This window comes from Diospyros lotus, chromosome 3 (genome assembly GCF_014633365.1).
Source record: "Diospyros lotus cultivar Yz01 chromosome 3, ASM1463336v1, whole genome shotgun sequence".
In the NCBI taxonomy this organism is placed as follows: domain Eukaryota; kingdom Viridiplantae; phylum Streptophyta; class Magnoliopsida; order Ericales; family Ebenaceae; genus Diospyros; species Diospyros lotus.
The window spans coordinates 28,465,980-28,491,492 of record NC_068340.1 but is presented as its reverse complement, the minus strand read 5'-3'; the positions used below and the strand labels follow the sequence as shown (position 1 = coordinate 28,491,492).

The following is a 25,513-nucleotide window of genomic DNA, read 5'->3' as shown; positions in this document are numbered from 1 at the left end:
GGAGCTATGATTTAAAGCCACAATAAATTCAATGTACAAAATTCCAAATAAGTCTGCTTATGGGAATCTTTAGAAGTTGTTTGGCTTAGCGATTTGACCATTTACAAGTTATACAAGCAGAGTATAAACTATGTAACTTCTGACGGTTAAATGTTTGACTTGAATCATTGCTTAAACGTTATATGGCTGAAAAGCTATTATAACAGCATTTTGGATAAATTGGTACCTCAATTTTGGTGAAAAAAACTGTTAAGTTGATCGAGAAAACTATCATTCTATTTTCAGAAGCTCTCTTCTCCCATCATCTTTTTCAGGTTCCCTCTTTTTTGCTTTAGATCCGTCGCTGCCACTGTCGTTCAGCTGAGCCGCCCCAATGCGCCATCACCGATCCTTCTTCCATATCCAGATCCGTCGCCCAGCACCTTCGACTCTCCATCGTTGTCGTCTTCTCCTCCCCAATCGACTACAGCAGGTGAGTGTATATATATTGTAGTAATATATTTTTTAATAAATATGTATAATTTATCTAACATTTAGAAATTAATTTATAAACATTTTTATAAAAAAAAATTATAAATTTTATTTATATTATTTAACATTATGTATATTTTAGTCTTTTTTTCAAGTTTTAATGACTTATCAATTTTTACAAACCAAATATATAACTATTAATTATTAATTTAAAAACACATTTTTTCAAACACATTCTCAATTTAAACATTAAATAACTTTTATACTAACAACTACCTGTTTAAAACTCTACTTAAAAAGGGGTAAGTCAAACAGCCCCTCAATGGATGCCCGTAGCCTGCTTATTCAAGTATACTGGAAGGACAGTTTTGTAATTTCATTCGGCGATGTTGGAGATTCCGCAAACCCCGATGCCGATTCCGATGCCGGCCAAACGAGGGTAACTCCGGCGTGCGGCCCCAGCGCACCCTCCACTATCCCGTTCTCCAACGAAGGATCTCCACGTGGCCGACTCTGGGACCAGATCCTTTAATGTCGTCATAATTGCCGTCACGTGATTGCTTCTAATGATCAACTTAATGGATGCACTCATTATACAAAGGACTACTTCACTCGCTCCTCTTCTCTTCTCTTCTCTTCTCTTCCGAAACATCATGTGGTTTCAGGGTTCAGGTTCACACTAACCATTGTTTTCGCTTTCTATTTTATTTTTATTTTTAATATTAACTAATTAAACAATTATTTTAAAATGTACTATATTTATTATTAATTAAATTATTTAAAATACGTAGTAAAATGAACTTATTAGTTAAGTATTATTTCAATTTAATGACAATGATTAACTTTACTCGTGTTTTAATTTTATGATGATTTTGTTGAAATTTGAATAACAATTTTAGACAAAAATCAAAGAATTCTCCTTTAACTCTACTTTTTCTGAAAATACAGAAAATAGAAACGTATAAATTGTGAAGGAAATAAAAGATAAAGCAAATTTTAAAACTAAACAAGTGAATGTGATATTAATTATTGTTTTATAATGAATGTATTTTATATTTAGGTAAGAATAATAATAATTAGTTTTTAAGTGTATTTATGGCACATAACTTATCATGTGAATAATAAATTATAAATTATAAAAAAAACAAAAAAAAAAAATCTCACGCGGCAGCATGCAGTGCACATTTCAAACCCATCGGAACTCATAATTATTGATATATTTATTGTATTTTATTTTTAATTGTAAAATATTTTATTAATTAATATAAATAATATATATCCTATCTAAAAAAATAAAGATATAGTTTGAATCAAGTACATAAATAGAGATGGATGCAGGCCAGGCCAGGAGGACGTTCGGTTGACTCCCTATAAAATTTAAATAAATAAATAAAAATTTAATAAACCCCCAACTTCGATTCCACCACCGCTACTGCCACCATTTTCCCTCTCTCTCTCTCTCTCTCTCTCTGCAAAACCCTAAAAACCCATACTCTCCCGGACTCCAATCTCCGGCAATAGGCTTGCGATCTTTCTCTCACAGCGTATTCATGGAAAATTAGGTAGAAATCATACATGCACTAAAAAGGGAGGAGAGAGGGGCAAGGGTGGAGATGTATAAGAACCAGCTGCAAGAGCTGGCGCAGAGGAGCTGCTTCAACCTCCCCTCCTACACCTGCGTCCGGGAAGGCCCCGACCACGCGCCCCGCTTCAAGGCCACCGTCAACTTCAACGGCGAGACCTTCGAGAGCCCCCACTACTTCTCCACGCTCCGCCTCGCAGAGCACGCCGCCGCCGAGGTCGCCCTCGCCGCCCTCTCCACCCGCGGCCCTTCTCACTCCCTCGCCGCCCGCATCCTCGTGAGTATCCTTCCCTTTCAATCTCTGTTTTCGGTGATTATTTTCTAGAAAAGACTGTCACTGTGAAATTAAGAGCTTCGAACTCTGCTAGTTTCCTTGTTTGATTGATTGATTGATTGCCGACGAAGGAGGACGCGCTGTTAGCCTGTTGCACTCCTGGTAGGATTCGCGGTTTCGACCTTTGAAATTTACGGTCATCTTGAGCTCCGTGTAAGGTTCATAACTTCGTTCTTGTCCTGGTTTTCTTTGCGGCGACCGACTGCCGGCGGTGGACAATGCGCTATTTTGCGCCGCTTTGGTGGAGTTTTTATCGTGCACCCACCGATGCGACGAGTCGGGTGGGCTAAGGAGGGAATGCGCTATCGTGCGCTACGCATGCCAACCGCTTATCATGTGCTGCGGTTAACTGCTTAGGTCGTCTTCTGTTTACTGCTTGTTTACAGTCACATGGAAGAAGCCGGAAAGTAGGTATCCTACTTTGGAGGCGATTAATTTCGGAGGATGGCTAACGTGCGCCACGAGTGGGCAACTTATCGTGCGCCCACGTGGTTAACGTTAATCGCCGGTTGGGATATCAGTCTTGAACTGTGGTTGGATATGAAATGACCCAAAATGCCCCCACACCTGAGTGTTTGGTCTCAAAGCAATGGGGTTATCTCAAAAGGCTGACAAAAGTACAACTTTAATTTAGGGCTTATAATAGGTGGGAAATTTCTGAGAGGGGCCGGAATTAAGAGTCAAGACCCATCTAGGCTTTGTCTTTATTGTCTCTGCAACTGGGTCTATTGTCACTATATCACAATTAATTCATTAAATGAGCGGTATTTCAGCCATAAATATTTGTGGATTTCAAATTCTTCTGGTTTGGACTATCCTGGACCTCTTCTTTTTGTTAGTGTCAGTTTTTTTTTTTTCTGTGCAACTATAAAACAAATCTGAATAACATTCAATTTTAGGTTAACCATTTTTAAATTTTATAAGAATATAAATATGATCTGAAGTCAATTTTGGTGTTTTGATTTGCATCTTATTTAGTTACAACTTGCTTAATATGTATAATGCATGGGGCCCATATGATATAAGATTGTGTGAAATTGCTGACTTTCAAAACTGAACCATGAAATAGAAGTGTGTGGAATAAGGATGAATATGGTGGAATACTAATCAAATGAAGTAAAAGGCTGAATGCGTTGAAATTGCTGACTTTCAATACTCCATAAAATAGAAGAGTGTGGAATGAGAATGAATATGGTGGAATACTAATGAAATAAAGAAAAAAGATGAATACCCCGAAATGTTGGTTATTGCTACTTTAAATAGTTAAATTACTGTTCTGTTTCAAAATGGGCCAAGTTCATTAGGGCACTTGGGTTAGCATGTATCATCTCGTCTGTCTGAGTTTAATATGCTTAAGCTACCTAGCTCCAGCATGCTTATGATTTTGTCTAACCAGTTAATCACCTTTTGATTTGCTGACTAATATAGATTGATTAGAAGGTCAATACTCACTTGTGATGACCAAATCATTGCAACATGAAGGTTGCCTTCTTTTGACATGCATAAACTTATATTCGACTGTCCAATCCTTGCAATCATGCTTACTGGTCCTCTGGTTTGATAACAATTAGGAGCTGATACTAGCATGACATTTCTGAAGTGAAGTTCATGTTAATATGCAATCCTCAAATGTGCAACCAGCGTAGCATAAAATTTGTGTGGATTGAAGAATACATTAAATTTTCAATAAAGATGAAAGAAAAATATAAATGAATAATTGCACAAACACCAGATTTACACGAGAAATTCTCTTGTAAGTAAGAGGAAAAAACTGTAGGGTAAATACAAACTCTCCACTACTAATAAAATAATGGGTATAAACTCTCTACATAGGGTGAATAAAAAAAAATCACTTCTATAATATACTTGAGGACTTGTGGAATACAAAAATATTATCACTCTCTTTCACACTAGAATAAAATGTACAAAAATACAAGAAGACTTTTTTTAGCATGAGGAATTCTTTTTCAATTGAGATATTTTACTCTCTTGTTTTAACTTCCTATTTATAGGTAAAAAAATTCATTTCATGGTAAATAAAAATTCATTTCAAGAGAATTTCCCGCAGATCTTTGAATTTCTTCAAAAAAAATGTTGGGAAGGTAAGAGGGTTGCCAACAAAAAAATTATCAGCACGTGTGCTTTACAGAAGAAGGTTACCTGTTTAATCAAAAAGCGTGGTGAATTTTATTAGCCCCTTGATGGAGACATTTATAGTTGTTTCCCATGCACCAAAAAACAAAGAAGCGTGGTGAATCTTATTAGCAAGAGAAATACAACACTGCCAGATCAGCATATGTGTAACCTTCCAAAACTAACCAAAACTTTCAAATCACAAGCACAAATTAGTAATCCCTTAAGCCCAGATGGTTCATCAACAACTTGAACGTGTGCCTGCCTTGCAACTGGACTTGAAGTTCTGCTGGATCTTTGTCATTTGTGAGCTTTCATAAGATATTACTTGAAAGATACAGTTGGATCATACTCTTATCTTCAGGCTCTTATATGTCTTGCCTACTTTCATTCATCATTTTGACTTTTTGGCCTCTTTTTCTGAGACTCTTCACCAGTCTTTTTCATGTCAATTTTGTTTTCACCTTTTTCTGCCATAAGGTGGAGTCATTGTTGCCACTCAAAGGTTCAATCACGAAACATTAACTCTTTCTGGTCCTCTTATGTGATAATTGTGCACTGTTTGAACTTTTGATCAAGGACCTGATCGCTTTTGATCACCATTAATCTAATTTGATTGCACTTGATCAATCTGAATCTCTCTTGCTCTATTCAATCTCATTAGTCCGTATGAAAAAATTGCACCTGCTTGAGAATCCGTAGTAATTGAAAACCTTTCTTATGTTCCAATTTACCAGAAAAGTCTTAAAACATCATTGCACCACACTAGAAAATTTCTCTTTTCAAGTTACTCTTGTGGAAAGGCTTCTCCAGACATTATTTTTTCGTTTCTTCATTCAAAGAGATGGCCGCCTTCTACCAGAGCACGTATTTTTTTGACAATTTTTTGTTGGCAACCCCCAAAATTTATTTTGAAGAAGTCTCTAAATCTGCATCGTGGAATCTTATGCGGCATTTTGGTGTGTAGGATTGGAATTGTGGTTTTTGTCATGTCTTGAACTTAATATGCTCATCTTGCTTGATGTTTGCTTTTTCATGAAGTGCCAATTTTTCCCTATAAATAGGGAGAATGAAGAGAATTTCCTTCATACTTTCAATATTTTTAAATTCCTATATCAGTTTGTAAGAGTGTGATAAATATATTTGGTATTTCTTTGGTCTTCAAACTTTATGGAAAGATTATTTGTCTATCCAACTTTATCGAAAGTTTCTGTACCCATTTTTTATCAATAATGGAGAATTTATATATATTATATGGTTTGCCCTCTTTAAGTACTGGGAGGTTTTCTTCATAAGTTTGATGTCTGTCTAATTATTCATTTTTGTTTCATCTTTATTAGCAATTTAACCTGTTCTTTAATCCACAGAATATTTGTGTACCAAAAAATGGTATCAAAGCCATGTAATTAGATCTAGTTGGTTGTACTAGCACAGACATACATCCACAAGCAAAGAGGAAAAATTTGTCATAATAATAATAATAATAAACGGCATTAATGGAATTTAAAGGCCATTGGATGGCATTAAAAAATTAGATCTAGTTGGGGATTGGAATCAATGATGTTACTAGAATTTAAACGCTGTTGGTTGGCATTAAGACAACATCTACTATAAGGGCTAATGTTGCCCCAAGTCTAAAAGTACGAGAGCTTATTCGGCTCTTTTTAAGTACATGGGTTAATTTGGCAGTTTTCTCCAAAAGAAAAAAGAAAAGAAAAGAACACTACTGGGCAAGGCCACCCATTATACGGCCAAACATGCCCAACTAATTTACAGCAGGGCCAAAGCAAGAAGTAGCTAAATATTAAGAATAATAATGGCCAAGGTCCTAGCTACTGGCTAGACATGACAAAAGGGTCATGCCAGGCTGCCTGCACTGTGCAGGCCAAACATGACATAGTACAATTGGAAGTCAAGCTGTTTTGGTGTCCAACCCAGCATGACCCATTTGGGACATGTCAGGTTGGCCTGATTTAGCCTTCTTTTTAAATTTTTAAAAAATTAAAAAGTAGGCTGCAGCCCTTTTTTGAGCCTTGCTGGCGGCTGTTTTGCAGCCCGCACTGCGGGCTGCATGTGTGCCAATAAGGCACTCAAGCTGTTCCAGGTGCAGCTCAGCACTGTTCACGCTGTGCCATGGTGCGACCGATTGGCCAGGTGTTGACTGAATTGATGGCCAGGCAAGGATTCGCCAATTTGTGGCTGAACAGGCCGCTTAGTAGCTAGATGAAGCAGAGAGTTCTAGAAAAATAAAAATAAAATGTCAGGCAAGTAAGGGTTAGGTGGAAATTTAATGGTCAGGCAGAGCTGAGTCATGCATAGTCTGGGGGAGGGTGAGGAGAATTAGAAAAAAAAGAAAAGAAAAGAAAAAAAGGAGAAGCAGAGAACCAAAAATAAAATGGACAGGAACAAATAGAAATATCTCATTAAGACTTAGTACCACCTAGTGTCCGCCTGAGAGGAAAGATAGGCCATCCTTACCCCTGGTACACACTGAAGGTCAAATGGGGAGGACTGTATGCTCCCAGCTTTGTTATCTGTTGTGCAATCATCAATGGAATGCTATCTGACTAACCAAGATGCTAAGGTGCAGAGGCTATGGAGTTGTTGGAGTCAGGAAATTATATATAAAAAAAGGAAAAAAAAAAAGCCATATTTTTGGCAGAATATTGATTAATTAATGGTAATTAGGAAGAGGTCTCTTCACCTCTTAATATGTTAATTTGGGAAGACAAAACAACCTGTCTTTCTTACTAAGTATGACTAGCAAATACATATCACAGACCACACAGCCAAGTGGTATTTTCTTGGGTTCCCAACTTAGTTGTGTGCTCAATTGCCATTGCATTCTTATCTATTCACTCAACCAAAGAAAATATAAATGATCTAGGGATGTTAAAAGTCTTCACGATCATCATTATTATGTTTGCAAGTGTGTGCATAATGGATTGTATGCCATGTGTCTACCAATACCATGAAATGAATGGATAGTTTTCTCTACTGTGGGTGCTAGTCTTTTTTTATTCTTTTGCTTTGGGGCCTTCTCGTAAGGGAGTGGGGAAGAATTCTTGACATATGATCTCCATTTTAAGATGTGAGGACCTTTCTGTTGTCATCTCGATTCCTTATGATCTTTCTCCTCTTTTTTTTTTCTCTTATCAAATTGTACAACAATGATTATATGCAAAGTAAAAGGATGAGTTTTTTTCTGCAAATGCATATGTGACAGGTAAGCCCTTGTGAAAACAGCTCTTACAGTATTTGGTAATAAAACAGCTAAGCAAGATCCTATTTTTAACTTAAAAGTATATGTCTTCAATACTATTCATTTGGTTGCGTTAATGTCATTTTAGAAATTGACTTGTTTGAAGATGCGTATATGCCTTACAGCATTCTCAGTTTTGTCAAGCTATGCATGTTGAGTAACCTCTTGATTGTCAGTAATTAACCTCAATAGAGAAAAAAATATGAATCCCTAAAAATTTTCACTTTTTGGAGATTACATTTTTATGTCTACATCTGGAATATGTCCTTAAAATCTAAATAATGCCTACCCCAGTACGTCCACATCCATTTGAGAAGTTATATTGTCCATTCTAGTAAATCATATTCGTTAATATAGAGGCTTAACAGCTATTAATAGATTATGATTAATTGATTCTGTGTTGATTAATTGGCTGTTATCGTGGCTGTAGGATGAGACAGGTGTTTACAAGAACCTGCTACAGGAGATTGCACAGAGAGTTGGAGCGCCGTTGCCGCGATACACAACTTTCAGGTCAGGGCTTGGGCACCAACCCATCTTCACTGGGATGGTAGAACTGGCTGGAATTACTTTCACAGGGGAACCTGCCAAGAACAAAAAACAAGCTGAAAAGAATGCCGCTCTGGCATCTTGGACATCTCTGAAACAATGTAAGTTTCCCTCCTTCGATTTTTGAGATGATTAATCTGTAGAATTTGGTGATGTTATTGTAAAATGCGTTCTGTGATTAAAATTTTGATTACTTGACTGACAAGCATAGTCTGTGCACTTGCAAGAGTATTGTGCTTAAACCTTGGGTATTATGTGTCAGTCTATTTGCATAGTACTCATATTCTTTACTGCATGACTAAATCACACATTTACATTGATTTAGAATTTCATAGATGCAAGGCTTCTCTAAAATGCAGAGGGGAATAAGGAAATAGATAAATTTCCAACTTTAATGTTTCAAGTTTAAGATAGTCGATCATGTTTGTTGAGCTTCTGTTGATTTAGATTTATTTCCATCTTGCTTGTGTAATTAATGTCTAGTTTGGGATTTTCCTACTGTGATCATAGAAACTATTCAGGATGCGACTTTACCCACTTTTTTTTGTTCTAATCAAAATTGAAAAACTGTTAAAAGTGTACAAAGCTGGATGCTGTGTGTTATGGCCAATGTTCTTACTCTCTATTTTTGTTGTATGGCCTTCAGTACTATGGGTGTGAAACATCTTATTCTGCAAAACAAATCTCAGCAGTTTTTTGTTTTTACTACTGTTCATGAACAATTTATCTGGATAAAATTTCTTTTGAAGTCAGTAATGTCATCTTCAAAAGTAGTGGGACAGTTGTACCTTAACCAAGATTCAACCTCCTTTGATGGAACCCCAAATGACATGGTACTGATAACAACATTTTTTACTTTTTACTAATGCATCTGTTTGAACTATGCAGCATCTATTTAATTGTTCTTATTGTTTCCTTTTTTTCCTGGCCAGTGGCACAACAAGATGCAACTTCATCATCTGAAACAGAGAACAATGATGAGCTAGAACAAATTAAAATTGCACGAGCATTATTAAATTACCGTTTGAAGGAAAAGATGAGAATTGCTAACTCCTCCAATGCTACAATTCCATTTGAAAAGAGATTTCCAATTCAGAACCTAAGACCATCAAGTCCACAGCCTCGTGCATCAACCACTTCAAAAATCCTTCCCTTAATCTGCCAAAAAGCATCCCCTCGTCACAGACCCACAACCATGCTTGTGAGTGATGGCCTCACACAATCACCAAAACTAGGACCACCATCACAGCCTCCAGCCCCAGAAGGCATGGTGATCCATCCTCAGAGGTTTCCTGCAGCAGGGGCAGCTCCTTATGTTCCCATAAGGCATTGCAGGTCGCCTTACAATGGGATTGCTCCTCCGGTTACAGTGAGGACTGCAATGCCTGTTTTCTCTGCACCACCACTCCCACCACCTTCTGTTCGCCCATCACCTTTGATGCAACCCAAACCTCTGCAAACTGCCCCTCCTGTCTCTATAAGACAGGCTGTGCCAGTATTTGCCTCTTCATCTGGTTATAAGGAAGAACCACTAATAACAGTTATAGCTCCTACTCCATCATACAAATCACCACCTCAAGTGGGAGAAACTGGGAACAGAAGTGGCAATGACAACCCTCAAGCACTAGAGGCAGCAAAGCTCTTTGAACAACTCAAAATCTGACGGTGGTGGGAAGGATTGCAAGAACCAATATGTATGGTTTCTATCGATTTTGTGTTTGCTTTTATCTTCTTTTTCTCATCTTATGCTACGAGTGTTCTTTTATCCTTTTGTTCATTAATGTATCATCTTTTGTTACAACAAGAGCTACATACTGCAGGCTATTTTAGCATTATCAATATTAAATCTTTGAAGCTGAAAAGTAGTTTGTGATCGGTTTATGGTCAATAGCTTATTATGAGTGATACAACTATCAATATTTTGATCCTATTTAGTAGGCGTGGTGCATGAGTTCTGCAAGTAGCAATATTCACTTGCAAAACTCAGAACATTTGACAACTTTATCATTAAGGTTGAAATACAGCGGGGGAATCTTGGGCCTGCAAATCTGTTTTATTTTGGTTTTGACATGACTTAAAATTGGAGTTGTCATCTTTTTAGGCGGACTGGACATAGTGGGAGACTAGTACAAGCACTTGATATATCAGTAGGTAAAATGGAAGGAAGAAATTTATGACAAAAGAGGCCAAGAAAACCGAAGTGAAGAGATTATGTTAGCTGCTCAAAAATGGTGAAAACTCAAACCAAGTGCATAGTGTTCCTAAATCCTGATGCAAGGTATGTATGTTCTGCATGCAGGGATGACACTTGATTCAATGATTTTGAAGCCAGTCACCATCCTGTGATCTATTTTAGATAATAGATTCATCTTGTGCTCTCTTCTGACATCATTGAATACTTGTGAGATTTTAGAGCAAGGTAAGTTGTGGTGTTAACGTAGCTTTGCAGAAATCTGTATGGACCAGCTCTTCCAAATGGAAAAGGCAAATGGTCTCCATCTCCATAACCATATATATGTATTAAGTATAAAAGGTGTAGCCAACATCAGATGGGATACCCATCAGATCTTACCAAATATTTGTTTCCACTTCTTTTCCATCTTTTGCAGGAGGGCCCACCCACCCCTCCTAAAGCAAAATGGTCCCCTAGCCTCATCACCTGCTTCTCCATTTCTCTTTTCTTTTCTGTTTTTTATTTTTGGCAAATTATATTTTATCTCTCATGTTTAGTGGTTTAGAATAAGTTAACAGATAACTTTATATAATTTAGATCTGTAATAGTAGTGCCAGTGCTTTGCCCTGGAGGTTATCTGAATCTTTTAAAAACTATAATTTTTTCATCAAATTTGTTTAAGAATAGTTTATTTACAATCATTCAAGTCAAGACTGTACAAGGGTTATGTGTCACTTTGAACCATAAGGGCTGGCATATTTGTAATGCAAATCATATGGAATTATATGCAACTTTTCCCTTTGCTTTTGATGTTGGAAATGGCCAAGACTTGAATGCATTTAATGATCCCATTTCCTTTCTTTCTGTGAATTCAGGAACAATAAAATGTGGGAGAATCCCATCATTGAGTCCTGAGAATGCTGAAAATGTGGAAATACTTGTCTCTTCAGTCAAGACCATTTAAACCAAGCCCGATGACCTTCATATTTTCCCTATTGATCATACCAGAGAAGTCAACTAAGCTTATATAAATAACTAGCTGGATGGAGAAACAGCATCTGAATCCGCTATGGATCACTGTTGTCACTTCCAACCAAACTCTCAATAACTTGAGCTTTGGGCTAATGATTCTGATCTTTTATGATGGATAGATGATGGGTTACATCAGGTAGTTAGTTATATATGCTACTAAGAAGAAGAGAATGAAGAACTCGAGAATATATAATGGATACGGCTGCACATGCTCCTCTCTTGTTGTGGGCTTGTTTTGGTCAGCAAAGGGGTGACCCCCCCCCCCCCCCCCCCCCCGCCCAACCCACACACACAGTGTGAAGAGTGGATTTTGCTTCAACCACACCCCTACTAGCCAGCCGGCCAAAGGCACAGGAGCAGCTCTGGCAGCGTGTTTTGTCCATTTGTGGGTTAAAAGCTTTTTGTGGTGAAAGTAACAAGAGCATGGAAATGGAGTGGAGGGGGCAGTGAAATGATGTCAAAAAAAAGAAAAGCAGGGTGGGTAATTCAAAGTGTGATCAACAAGCAAAGCCATTTTTTTTGGTTGTGCACAGTATACATTTCACAGCACAGATGTCACTTCCATGTGGGCATTTGGCTGAGGTGGTTGTTGGCAGGAATTATCCGAGTCTCTTCATCAAAATAGACAAATAAATATATTTTTTATATTCTATTTGCTTATATAATAATAATTTCCCTTTTGGTTGAGTCACAATTATTAAAACTACATCGAACTTTTGTATTGGATTGGTTAGGCCCTTAATGTCACCACCACCAAGCCAATTAGATTTTAAGAAAATATTAAAAGATATGTCTTAAGTCAAAATTAAGTAATTTTTGCAGTTCCTTTGGTTTTACTAATTCTACTGATTCACAACAAAAAGGTAAATCATATTAAATTTTATCTAAAATACTAAATGGTTCAGAATTTGTAAATATTTCTTTTTATGAACAAATTACTGTTTGTGGGAAAAAAAAATACAGAAAGGGAAGATTTGAACAGTTACTCCTTTCTTAAACTCTCCAATTTTAGTGAATTGTGTTTTTATGTTATTCTAATGAATTTTAATATTAATAAAATTATCTACTAATGGAATTGGGTCTGACAAGTATTCTGGGTGGTTCGATGATTAATTTAGTTTTAATATTTAAATAAATGGAAAATAAAAAGGAACTGCAGTGTTTCTGAGTTTGAAAACGACAAAAAGAAAAAAGAAGAGCAGAAGCAATACCACATTCCATATATATGTGTACTCTCTGTGTGTGTGTGTGTGGAGACTAGGGGCGAGAGCGAGAGGTATGATTAGGGATTTCTAAACCTGCAAGAATGGGATAATTTGACAGTGGGTGGGGCCGGGCTTCCACTTCAACGACACCAAGCCCAGCCAAGCCACCAAAGGAAGGAAGAAAGAAAGTAAGGAAGAAAATGTCCATGTCAGGAGTCTATTGATTTACGCAACAAATCTTTTAGAGTGATGTATGGAGCCACCCAGGCCCACACCAGACAGACCCTGGCCCACTCCCTGAACCACACTGGACTGGGCCCCAATGGCTTAAAAGAAAAGAAATAAAAAAATAAAAGAAAAGAAAGCCCACCCTCCCCCCTCTCTCTCTCTCTCTCTCTGCCATTTATTCCTTTCCTATGACAAAATACAACAACAATGCCTAAAAGCAGATGGCAACCCTCCACCCATTCCCATTCCAGAGCACCCCAACAAAGGAGAGAAACAGAGAGGGCGACAAAGTGGAAGGATGTTCATCCCCATCCCCATCCCCATCCCCCGGCTCTTATAACTCTTTTTAAGAGTGTAACTAATCTTTTCTTATTTTCATACATAAAATAAATAATATATATTTATATATATAATCTATCTATCTATCTATCTATGACCCATTTGACTTTGTTTTTCTTCCTCTCCTCATCATGCTCCATTCATTGTACTGCATTTTTTTTTTTTTGGGGGGGGGGGGCAACCTTGTTTCTTCTTCTTTAATATCTTCTCTTCTCTTTTACCATTACTAACTAACTAGCTTAAAATCATTAAAATGATAAGTCTGTACAAGTGATGGAAAGGAAGGCGTTTGATGTCCTTAGAGAAATCTCTTGAGTTTTATGGCTTCATTCTCTTTAAATTTTTTATTTTTTATTTTGATAGTCTATTTTTCAAAAATTAAAAATATGTTCTTTTTGTTATTTTAAAAAATTATTTTTTAAAATACAAAATTAGAAAATATGTTTATTTTATAATTTTGAGACAAATTATTTTATGATATTTTATTCAATAATTTTGATTATTAAATGATGAAATTAATTATTTTTAATTAAATTTTAATATTAAAATAAAACAATAAATCTAATTAATGAATTGTTGACATTTAATGATAATTTATATTAAATATTATTAACATAATATGTGTAATATTAATATACATATACTATATTTTTAAAAAATTAAATAAATATATAATTTTATTTTCAAAATTTAAGAATAGTTTTTTCTTCTTTTATTTTTTTCTCATTTCTTTTTCTATTATCTTCGACGCCTTGCATCTTCTCCGTCATTGGCAACCACCACCAACCGAAAATTCATATGATCAAAATCTACCATTGGAAATGCTAAGTCAAGGGGATTAACATACACAAAAATAGGCTAAATTTAATGATTAAATTTTCATAAATTTGATTTTTAATTTTTGATCAAAATTTAAAAATATACTGGTAGTTGCCACTAGCCATTATGACCGGTGGTTTTCAATAATTAAATGTGACCACTCGACACCTCTAACATAGCAAAAAACGAGTAACATCCAACAATCGAATCTCTATAAATTTAAGTTCAAACTTCCGACCATATACAAATCACGCATACATACATATATATCATGGATTGAAGGGGATAATGATTGTTGCAACAATGGTGGTAGTCGACGATGGTTGTGGCAATAATGGCCTTGAAGGGAGAAGAAATATAAGGTAGTGAATTTGGTATATTATTTGCTGGTTGTTGGTCGGAGGTGACGAATCTGAGAGATGATGGTCGTGGTGGTAATAGTGGTGGCGAGGTGATGGCTTTGAAGGGAAGGGAGAATGGATAAGTAAAAAATGGAAGAGAGTTGAAACATGTAAAATGGATTGTATTTTTCGTGTTTTGGACTTGTAGATTGTTTTGGCTTACAATAGTATTGGATTTTTTTTATTTTTATAAATGCATTTTTAAAAATAACAAAATAAACATATTTTTATTATTTAAAAAAATTAAAAATTTAAAAATAATCTGAAAATAACAAAAGAAACGTAACATATATATTTTTTATAAACTTTACTGTCTTTATTGTTTTTTTAACTATATAAATAACATGTTTAACAAAGATAAAACCCATAATGTCAATATTAAGATTTTACTTAATGAATGTATATTAAGAACTAATATAATAAGAGTTGAATTACCACTAAAATAAAAAAGAAAAAGGTTTGATTACTTGAATCATGCAAGCAAGCAAGCAAGAAAATGAAGGAGAGGATTAGGATAGCATCTACAACGTAGGATTGTAATGATCATGTGAAGGAGAGAGACCCACAATGTTTGCTTGTGTACCAAAGAATATACTCTTTGACAGAGGAAGGGGACAGATTGAAGAAAAAGGGAAAAGAGAGATAGATAATTGTCAAATCCGATTTACCCAATATTACCGACAAGCCCATATATGGAGCACCGAGGGCTTTTCAAGCTCGGAAAGTCAATTTCTTTTTTACTCGAAAGTAATTCCACGCGTTCCACCACTATTGGCCTCCCCCTTTTGAATTCTTCTCTTCCTTTCCTTCCTCCAAGCAAACCCATCCACGAAATATATATGCAATTTCAAGCATAGCCATATAATTTAAATTTCTCAAAAATTAAATAACAAAAAGATAGATCCCTTACAATTCAAACCACCCTATTCTATTTTTACCAAAAAGTCCTCTTGATTACAGCCAATTCAGCCCCTTAATTATTTTAATGGAACAGGATAGCACAATTCTCCATCGTAACCCCCCCATATTTTTAATGCACAATCATTGAACCAAAAAGATTAATTTTAACCCCACCCACAAAGGAAAAAAAAAAACATTTTTTTCCCTCTCCTCTCCTCTCCTCTTTGCTTGAAATGCAATATAACACCCAGCCCCCCCCCCCCCCCCCAAAAAAAAAAAAAAAAAAAAGATTCCCAAATTAAATAAACAAACAAAAAATAAACAACTACCCTTTCATTTTTAATTGAATCTAAATTTTGTACAGAGCTGCGGTGGTGGAAAGCACGTGAGGCCTCTTTTCACGCATGCGAAAAGCAGGTGAAAAAAATATAATCCCCATAAATAAATTGAATATGTGTGTTTGTGTGTACAGAGGGTCACCGACCGGCGCTAATGTGCGCCGACGGGGGGAAAGGAAGATGGAGGTGCACCATCCACCCAGTAGTAGTAAGGTCCACCTTCATGCGCATTTCGCTTTTTATAATGTTGTTTGGTCTGGAATTAAGAAACCGCCCGCCCCTTCAAATCATTCATATATGTATTTCAAAGGGACAGACAGGTCTTTCCACTTTCGCTCCGCAGCTTTATTCTCCGTTTTGCCATTCCGGCCGATCCCTCCTTTGTCGTTTTCTGTTTACTGTAATTCCAATAATTCTAATTCTAATTCTAATTCTATTAATTAATTTCTTAGATTAATTGCCTCCGTATGTATCCAAGGCGGAGGGCTGCTATTTGAGTAGGCCATAAAGGCTACTCCAACAGAAGAAGATTTTGTTCTTCGGATTTTGTTAGAACAAACAAACAGAGCCTATTTATTTATTTATTTAAAGGGGCTGGGCCTACGACGTCATTTCAAGCCACCAACAGGGGCCTCCACGTAAATGCGCCGAATACGTGATTAAATTAATTATTACTTTATTTTTTGTATTTTTTTAAAAATTTTTTTGACTATCGAGGCAGCACAGCGACAGTGAGTATCGGCAACAGCATATAACTGGCATTTTTGATTTGCGAGCAAATGAACATCAAAATACCAAACCCTCTCTCTCTCTCTCTCCACTTTCTTTCTTCTCTCCCTTAAGTTGCCTCCATAAGTCGACATTTTCGTCTTCTTCTTCTTCTCCTTCTTCTTCTTCCGCATGCCTAGGGTTTCTTCGGTCTCCATTGTCGCTCTGAGATCGTTCGCATCTCTCTAATGTCGCGGGGGAACCGGAGAGAGTTAGTGAGCTTTCGTGACCTTTGGATGTTCGGCGTAAATATGGTGAACTGCTTGTGCGATTTTCGTGTTCCGAAGTAGGTTCGGTTTCGGCTTAGAATCGGCAACGTATTTTGGTCGGGAGCAACACGTGATGCCTATGAACTTCGGGGTGTGATTTTCGGCTTTTGGAGGAGGTTCGCCGGTTTTGTTTCTTCAGCTTGTGAAATTCCTTTCTGCCGGTTCTAGAGGGATTCTGTTGGTTCCTGGAAGGTTGAAAGAGGAATTTCAGTGTTTTAGTTCAGAAAGGACAAAAAATATTTCGGCCTAGTAAATGAAGGTCTGGACCTTTGGGAATTAATGGAGCTTCTCTAGACAGTGTTTCTGCTAATAGGGACGGAGGTTTCGTAAAATACATAATTTTTGTTTGTCAGTATATTGCATAACTTTTTATTGTGCGATTTGGCTTTACCTTCGTAAGTCGTAAGAATAGGCCTCAAAAAGCAAAAGACCCCGGAATCTTCTTGTTCAATCAAAGTCATCCGTTTTGATCTTCTGATATCTCGAGGCTGCTCACGGATTCTACATCCCTAGGACTACCCTTTTCACTCTCTGGTTTTTCAATTGTGGTGGTTTGAGTTTGAGTGCCGGAAATGGCGATGGCAGTGGCGCAGCAGCACAGAGAGAGTAGCACTGGGAGTATCAACAAGCATCTCGATGCCGGAAAATATGTACGGTACACTACCGAGCAGGTCGAAGCTCTCGAACGTGTTTACGCGGAGTGTCCCAAACCCAGCTCGCTGCGGCGGCAGCAATTGATCCGCGAGTGTCCCATTTTATCTAACATCGAACCCAAGCAGATCAAAGTATGGTTTCAGAATCGCAGGTAAAGGAAATATAGATATCTTCATTTTTGGGGTTTATCTCTGCGAGAGTTGCCTGCCTTCTCATTGTCTTCAACTTGGAAATAACTGAATTTTTAATAGTATTTTCGGAATTGTCAATTTTTTGTAGAAGTTGTTTAACTCTAGGATTAGATGCAAGTTAGGTTCTTGGGCCAAGTCTCTGAATCCCCAAAACTAACCCTATCTCTGGAACTATTATGGCTTCTAGTGGAAAGGAAATTAGCAAAAAGAAGGTAGGAAAACTAATTTATGGGACTGAAGCTATATCTCTGCAAAATATGGATGGCTTAAGAAATGAGAAGAAAACAAATGGACGATTCTGAAAGAAAATCATCTTTTGGTTTGCGAAATTCGTTAGTAATTGATGTTCCTTTCATCTTCCTTTATTTTTTTTCTTATTGTTTATTCTCAAGATAGCCCCATTGTAAAGCTGCCATGAATGAACTAAGCTTGATTTATTTAGATTCGTGATTGAAGTTTCTCATCAGGGCAAAACTGAACTATATTTTTGCCTCTCTAGGTGTCGAGAGAAGCAACGAAAAGAGGCTTCCCGGCTTCAGGCCGTGAACAGGAAATTGACTGCCATGAACAAGCTTTTGATGGAGGAGAATGATCGGTTGCAGAAACAGGTCTCGCAGTTGGTATGCGAGAATGGCTATATGCGGCAACAATTGCAAAGTGTATGTTAATTTTTTGTTGCTTTTTTATTGCTGTTGCTTCATATGTGTGAACTTGTTTATTAGTATCTGTCTTAACCAGATGGTAAAGATCTTGGAACCTGTACCTTCTTTCTGATAGGGTCAAGGTGTTTTTGACATAAATGATATTTGCTGAATCATGATCAAATTACTCAGTTTTCTGAACCTTCATTAGGGACTCATCAGAAACCTTTGTACACTTAACTATTGACGTTTGAGAACTGGGACATTTGCTCGGGCATGTTTTGTTTGTTTTACAATATTATTCTCTGTGCTCCCGATTTGCCTCATTTGCCTGTTACATACATTCTGTCTTGAATAGGACATCTTAGTTTGGTGTAAAAATTGAATATGTTTGCTTGTGTATTTGTTTGTAGATATATTTGCCTAATGCTGCATAGAGTCAGCAAATATGCAATTTTCCAATTTGAGGGTGGACTATATGTGTTGTGGTTTCCTTGTGGCACTATGATGTTTTGGCATTCATATATATTCTAATGAATATGCTGCAGGCATCAGCAGCTGCTACTGATGCGAGCTGTGAGTCTGTGGTAACCACTCCTCAACATTCCCTGAGAGATGCTAATAACCCCGCTGGGTAATCTCCTAATAAATGTCATGTTCTCCTTCCCTCCATCTCCCTATCACATATTATGTCGTATTGCAATTTCTCACTTAATTTTTTATGCTTTTGGTAGACTCCTTTCAATTGCAGAGGAGACATTGACAGAGTTCCTTTCAAAGGCTACGGGAACTGCTGTCGATTGGGTCCCGATGCCTGGGATGAAGGTGTGACTTCTCTTGGATTATTTTGTTATTTTTTACAAAAGTTTTGTTGGTTCATTTGAAGCCTATAAAAGAATGATGATTTACTGATCTATGAGCTGAAATATTTCTGAATTGTTATTCCAAATTTATTGTCAGCCTGGTCCGGATTCGGTTGGGATCTTTGCCATTTCACATCGATGCAGTGGAGTGGCAGCTCGTGCCTGCGGTCTAGTAAGTTTGGAACCTACAAAGGTAAGCTTTGGCGAATTCATACAGTTTTGCTGGGAAGAAAAGGTGGGGGGGGGGGGGGGGTGGTGTTCCCATGTTGATTGTAATAAGTAGTTCCAAAGTCAAATATTTTTGTTTCACAACTTTTGGACAGATTGCTGAGATCCTTAAAGATCGTCCATCTTGGTTCCGTGAATGTCGGAGCCTTGAAGTTTTTACAATGTTTCCTGCTGGAAATGGAGGAACAATTGAATTGGTGTACACGCAGGTGGATGATAATGGTTGAAGATTTGTTTAGTTTATGAAAATCCATTTTATTGGTCAATTAACTAGATGTTGGAAATCTTTCAGATGTATGCTCCAACAACTCTGGCTCCTGCACGGGATTTCTGGACTCTACGATACACTACAACTCTAGAAAATGGCAGTCTTGTGGTACGTGTGTCTTGTAATCTTAGTAGTTCAATATATTTCTATGGTGGAATCATTACTTACATTGATGTGTTTATACACTTGAGTGCAGCATCCTGAATTAATTGCTTAAACTATCTTGTAATGAATCCTGCCTTGAGAACATTCCAAATGAATCAAGTTTAAACTAATGATTTGGATCATATGTGATTTAATGATGAATTCACACTTTAAATTGTGTATTTAGTGCTTCCATTTTTTCCATCACTCTTTAACTCTAATGAAGAAATGGAGCCCCCTCCCCGCACAGAAAGGGGGAAGAGGGGAAAAAATGAAGACCCACCCTTTTCAAGGAAATTAAGAGTTTGCCCTGTTGAGCAATTTGAATCAGCAAAGCTTTCTCAGCCAATTACTTCCATTTATCAATATTTGGTTCCTTTATTTTGTATTATTTAGTTGAGTAATTATCATTGAAGGAAGTAATGTAGGTATAAGCTTCCTATGAGCTCTACTGTATTTATTCACCGAGCTGTGGATTGATATTAACTCCTTTTCGTCATGAATCTGTCAAGGTGTGTGAGAGATCTTTGTCAGGTTCTGGTGCTGGTCCAAATCCAGCTGCTGCTTCTCAGTTTGTGAGAGCTGAAATGCTTCCAAGTGGCTATTTGATTCGGCCATGTGAGGGTGGAGGGTCAATTATCCATGTAGTTGATCATCTGAATCTCGAGGTTTGTATCTGTGACAGGCTTGTTTGTTCTTAGCTGCACGGCAGCAACTTACGTGTTCTAATCTTTCAGGCCTGGAGTGTGCCAGAGGTGCTGCGGCCCCTTTATGAATCATCAAAAGTTGTTGCTCAGAAAATGACTATTGCGGTAAGGATTTTTGAAATGTGTTAATGGAGTTAGGCATTTTTAAATTTGGCCTCACTAAGATTTTTCAAACATTTTTTTGAATCTTGTGTTCATCTTAATTACCTTTATGGTTGTTGCCTTCTCTTTTTGTTATTGTTCTCAGTATGAGGAAATCTAGCTTTTATAGCTTCATGATATTTATCAGATGAAAAAAAAAAAAGTGATCAATATTCTCATGTGTATCTATTGGAGTTCATTATTGAGCCAATACATATATTAGTGTAAAAACTTTGTGGCCTCATTTTCAAGCGAGCTTGTTAAAATGATGATGGTAAAAAGTACATGTGAAGTAACTCAGCATTGTTCTTGAAGGCTTTGCGCTATATAAGGCAAATAGCTCAAGAGACAAGTGGGGAGGTTGTGTATGGCCTGGGCAGACAACCAGCTGTTCTGCGAACTTTCAGCCAAAGATTGAGCAGGTAGCTTTTGTTATCATTTCCTAGTTCCTCTTGAGTTATGGGGAGAAAATTTATTGATTTCATATTGGATTGTAATCAGGATTGTGTGCATGTTATAATTGCATATATTATTTACCTTTTGTGTGTGATTCACCCCTCCCTCCCTGGCAGAGGCTTTAATGACGCCGTCAATGGATTTAATGATGATGGCTGGTCAATAATGAACTGCGATGGTGGGGAAGATGTCATAGTTTCATTTAATTCAACCAAAGGTTTGGGTTTCACTTCCACCCATTCAAACTCCTTTCCACCAACTGGAGGCATTCTCTGTGCAAAGGCATCCATGCTACTGCAAGTGAGTTCTGAAACTGTTGTTATATGCACAATTCTCTCTATGAATTTGACTGGTAAGATGTAACATTTTGTACCGTGCATTAGTAGTTGGCCTTGATTCTAGCAATATCTTTTTGCATTTTTCCCACCCTAAGTACCAGAGTATCATCCTTCAGATATTAATTAAATTAACTCTGCAATCAGAAAGTACCAATCCTCCTAACAATGGACTAATTTATTGTGAAATTGCAATGTGTTTTGCACAAAATTATTCATGCGTGCTCCCTTTGTTTGCAAATTTTTCAATATTTTTATAGGATTCCAATTTGACGGCTAGAGGTTTTTTTATTTCAAATATATCCAAGTTTTCTGTATCTATATTATAATCATTGAATTTATTGAGTATGAAATTGTTGGTTGCAACTTGCAAGTGTTGCATCATAAATCCTAAATAAATGCATGGTATCCTTGCTTGGATTTAGCTGTATAACTACTGAGGTCATGCATTGTTTTCCTTTACCCTGCCAGAACGTTCCTCCTGCAGTGCTGGTTCGCTTTCTTAGGGAACATCGCTCTGAGTGGGCCGACTTCAATGTTGATGCATATTCTGCTGCGGCACTGAAAGCTAGCTCATTTGCATATCCAGGCGTGAGGCCCACAAGGTTTACTGGCGGCCAAATCATAATGCCACTTGGCCACACAATTGAACATGAAGAGGTGTGTTTTTAATTCTAGGGTCTTGTACCCTGCTCTGTGTGCTACAATTTTCAAAGTAAAGAATGTTTTCTTTAATAATTTATTGCCTCTTCTTGAAGAAGAAAGCCAAAAATTGTCTCTTTTGTTGTTTATTTTAATATACAAATTTCCCAATTTGAGCAGTTCATTGGTAGTTCTGTTGCTTCTTTCTGTTGAGAACTTTTAGAAATGTCTTCCACTTACCTCTCTCTTTTTATCCCAGATGCTAGAAGTAATCCGGCTTGAAGGCCATTCTCTTGCTCAAGAAGATGCTTTTATGTCAAGGGACATCCATCTCCTGCAGGTGTTCTTTTCAGTATCTGAGTAAATTACACAATGAATGAGAACACAATTATATTTAAGATATTTAGTGAAATGTTCTCTTTTTATTGCAGATATGCAGTGGAATTGATGAGAATGCTGTGGGAACCTGCTCTGAACTTGTTTTTGCTCCAATTGATGAAATGTTTCCTGATGATGCCCCACTGTTACCTTCTGGCTTTCGCATTATCCCATTGGATTCAAAATCAGTTGAGTTAAATACTTCTCTTGAAACTCTCACCTTTTTAGTGGTGAGGATCTTCATAATTAGATATGCTGCATCTGAAAACAAATTCTGAAGTCTTATAAAGTGCAATTAAAGTGAGATAAAAGTCACACAGAAATCGTCTTCTGCACTCATTTAAGAGATTCCCAATCCACGGGCTGACAGTTTGAATGCCAAGATTAGTAGGGTCCCGCGACCTGTGTACCATCTCAGCTAAGAAGTGAGATGGCCTGTAAAAGCCCTGTTAGTGTGATCTTTTTTTTCTTGTCATGAGGTTGAACCTTGTGTTCAAGTTGTTTAAACAATCCTTTTGGACTGAGTTTTCAGTAAAAATTGTTAAAAGAAGTTTTCATTTATTTGTTGGATCAAAGTTTGGCATGTCCAAGTATATTGTTGGACAAATAAATCCTCTGCTTAAGAGGAACCCTACTGCCTAAGGATTAGATTACTGAATAACCCAGAACTACCAATGTGTTGCATGGGGGGGGTCACATATCTGTACTGTGAATCCAAGTATGATTCTTAATATGGGTTCTTCAAATGCTAGGGTGATGGCGGCTTTTGCCTAAATTGAAGATAGAATGAGTAGCATGAGCATAGAATGTGTTGAAACACCGAATTAAATCTAAATGCTTGAACTGCATTTGGCTTTTACAGTATGAAATTTTGTTGTTCAGTCCTTGTTTCAGCTGGATAATTTATGGGTTATATTGTTCAGGGTGATTCACAGGATAATTTGATTGCTCATCGGACCCTGGATCTGACATCCAGTCTTGAAGTGGGGGCAGCAGCAAACCATGGTTCTGGTGATTCATCCTCATCTTATAATGCACGATCTGTGTTAACTATTGCTTTTCAGTTCCCGTTTGAGAACAGTCTACAGGACAATATTGCTGCAATGGCTCGCCAATATGTCCGAAGTGTGATTTCCTCCGTGCAGCGAGTTGCAATGGCAATATCTCCTTCGGGGTTGAGCCCTGCCATGGGTCCAAAACTGTCAGCAGGCTCTCCAGAAGCTCTTACATTGGCTAACTGGATCTGCCAGAGCTATAGGTAACTGTTCATTTTTTTCATTCAATATGTTCCCTATGCGCTGAGGTTGTTGGGTGTCAAATGCCCTGGGAGCAGTAGATTGGGGGTCAGTCCAGCCTTGTGAACTTGTGCTTAAAGAACCTTGGATTTTCGATAGAGAAGTGAATGGGCTACTTTCAACTTCTATTATATTTAGTTTCTTGTGGACTGCAATAACATTAGGTCCTACTATTCTAGTAAAACCAACTTGCCCTTTTTGCTGGGCTGCCTAAGTTGCTGATCTGATTTTCTGTAGTATGGGTTCTAAATTGCTTTTTTTTTTTTTACCCTGCCTCAGTTTTCATTTGGGGACAGAATTGCTGAGATCCGATGCTGTGGGTGGTGACTCAGTGTTGAAGAATCTCTGGCATCATCCAGATGCAATACTGTGCTGCTCCGTGAAGGTAAATGATCCAGTTTGGGCTTTTGTTATGCAATCAGTTATATGATAAAAGTTGTGTGCTCGACAATTGTTGATGTTTCCTTCATATTTGTTTTGCTTTTGGTGTGTACAATATCGGAATTAAAGATTTATCTCAACAGTGTAGCACACGTTTAGATGAAAACCATAGTATATGTATGATAGCATAACATATTCAGTATGTAGTTCAATCCTCGTGCTTGGGTTGAGTAGATGCAGTCATTTTATATAGCTGTCTATGCCTTTGAGAATAAGGAGTATGGGCCTGGAAATTGTCTGTTTGTCCAACTTCTGATTTTGACCTGTTTTTTCTGCTGTAATTGTTAGATGGTGTGAGTTTTAGTAAATTAAAGTTCCGTATAATAATGGGGGCCTTTTTTGCATTTCAGTCGCTGCCGGTCTTTATCTTTGCAAACCAGGCCGGGCTTGACATGCTAGAAACTACTTTGGTAGCTTTACAAGACATTACATTGGACAAGATATTCGATGAATCTGGCAGGAAAATGCTGTTTTCTGACTTTGCCAAGATAATGCAGCAGGTACGTCCACCTGCCGGCGGGAAAATTTTCTTCTACGTATTTCTTTCATGTACCCGTCGTTCACGGAATAAAATGACACGAACCTATCAAGTGAAAAACCATAACTCACTCTTGAAATTTTGTGATTCTGGATGATGAAATCTTCCGTCGTTTGGTCAACATTGCAGGGGTTTGCATGCTTGCCAGCCGGAATCTGCTTGTCGACAATGGGGCGCCATGTCACATTTGAACAAGCCATCGCGTGGAAAGTCATTGCTGCCGAAGAGAATTCTGTCCATTGCCTTGCCTTCTCTTTTGTTAACTGGTCATTTGTGTGAATCTTATTATTTATTCATCAGCCACCTTCCTCTTCTCGGAGGGGATGAGAGGAAAAAAAAAAAAAAAAGGAAAGAATATTTTTGTAGTGTATAAATCACAGCAGGAGATTTGTGTCTTGGTAATTTAATTAATTAAATATGCCCATGTTTTGGTTGGTTAAAGCAAATTTCTGATGGCTCAACTTCACTTATTTAGGTTTTTGATTCTCTGCTGAATTCATGAAAATATAGATTATCATAATAATAATACAAAGAACTACATTAATTATAACTATAAATCTATGGATAAAAATCTAACGCACTATTGTGTTGATGGGGTTTCGCAATTTTGCAGCATCTTGACATTAACAACATAGATGTGGCAGTGTTTAGCTCAGTTGGAGCTGGGTTACCCCCCCTAGGCCCCGTCTATGGAGCCACCATAGAAAAACTTGCAGCAATGTCAGGATTGTATAGTGCTAAAGCCGAAAGCACTGGCGGAAAGCCAACGATGAAAAGGCTGACGGCGC

General features: G+C 37.4%; 2 protein-coding genes across 4 annotated transcripts; both read left to right on the top strand.

The window, feature by feature from the left end:
- Positions 1 to 1,869: 1,869 nt before the first annotated feature.
- On the top strand, positions 1,870 to 12,214 carry LOC127797602 (double-stranded RNA-binding protein 2-like). Of its 3 annotated transcripts, none has more exons than XR_008022253.1 (5): positions 1,870 to 2,330; positions 8,213 to 8,432; positions 9,264 to 10,025; positions 10,631 to 10,750; positions 11,380 to 12,214. XR_008022253.1 is itself a non-coding variant. In XM_052330641.1 (4 exons), the coding sequence occupies exons 1-3, from the start codon at positions 2,085 to 2,087 to the stop codon at positions 9,992 to 9,994; spliced, it is 1,197 nt and encodes a 398-aa protein (XP_052186601.1). In that variant the 5' UTR covers positions 1,870 to 2,084; the 3' UTR covers positions 9,995 to 10,025; positions 11,380 to 12,214. The 3 variants fall into 3 exon arrangements, 1 of the variants encoding a protein (XP_052186601.1); XR_008022252.1 differs by lacking the exon at positions 10,631 to 10,750 and adding an exon at positions 10,433 to 10,609; XM_052330641.1 differs by lacking the exon at positions 10,631 to 10,750.
- A 4,334-nt stretch (positions 12,215 to 16,548) lies between these two features.
- LOC127797815 (homeobox-leucine zipper protein REVOLUTA-like) lies at positions 16,549 to 25,171 on the top strand. The gene is made up of 18 exons (XM_052330973.1): positions 16,549 to 17,608; positions 18,148 to 18,307; positions 18,838 to 18,923; positions 19,024 to 19,114; positions 19,250 to 19,345; positions 19,476 to 19,589; positions 19,673 to 19,756; positions 20,305 to 20,460; positions 20,530 to 20,604; positions 20,956 to 21,062; positions 21,213 to 21,396; positions 21,903 to 22,091; positions 22,333 to 22,413; positions 22,505 to 22,639; positions 23,375 to 23,709; positions 24,026 to 24,131; positions 24,538 to 24,687; positions 24,855 to 25,171. The coding sequence occupies exons 1-18, from the start codon at positions 17,376 to 17,378 to the stop codon at positions 25,002 to 25,004; spliced, it is 2,532 nt and encodes an 843-aa protein (XP_052186933.1). The 5' UTR covers positions 16,549 to 17,375; the 3' UTR covers positions 25,005 to 25,171.
- Positions 25,172 to 25,513: the final 342 nt, after the last annotated feature.

Bases quoted from the DNA above. Each gene is read 5' to 3' on its own strand.
- LOC127797602 (XM_052330641.1), top strand. From the start codon at position 2,085: ATGTATAAGAACCAGCTGCAAGAGCTGGCGCAGAGGAGCTGCTTCAAC. The intron at 2,331-8,212 runs GTGAGTATCCTT...TCGTGGCTGTAG, and splicing joins CCCTCGCCGCCCGCATCCTC to GATGAGACAGGTGTTTACAA. The intron at 8,433-9,263 runs GTAAGTTTCCCT...TTTCCTGGCCAG, and splicing joins TTGGACATCTCTGAAACAAT to TGGCACAACAAGATGCAACT.
- LOC127797815 (XM_052330973.1), top strand. From the start codon at position 17,376: ATGGCGATGGCAGTGGCGCAGCAGCACAGAGAGAGTAGCACTGGGAGT. The intron at 20,605-20,955 runs GTAAGGATTTTT...TTGTTCTTGAAG, and splicing joins CTCAGAAAATGACTATTGCG to GCTTTGCGCTATATAAGGCA. The intron at 23,710-24,025 runs GTAACTGTTCAT...ACCCTGCCTCAG, and splicing joins TGGATCTGCCAGAGCTATAG to TTTTCATTTGGGGACAGAAT.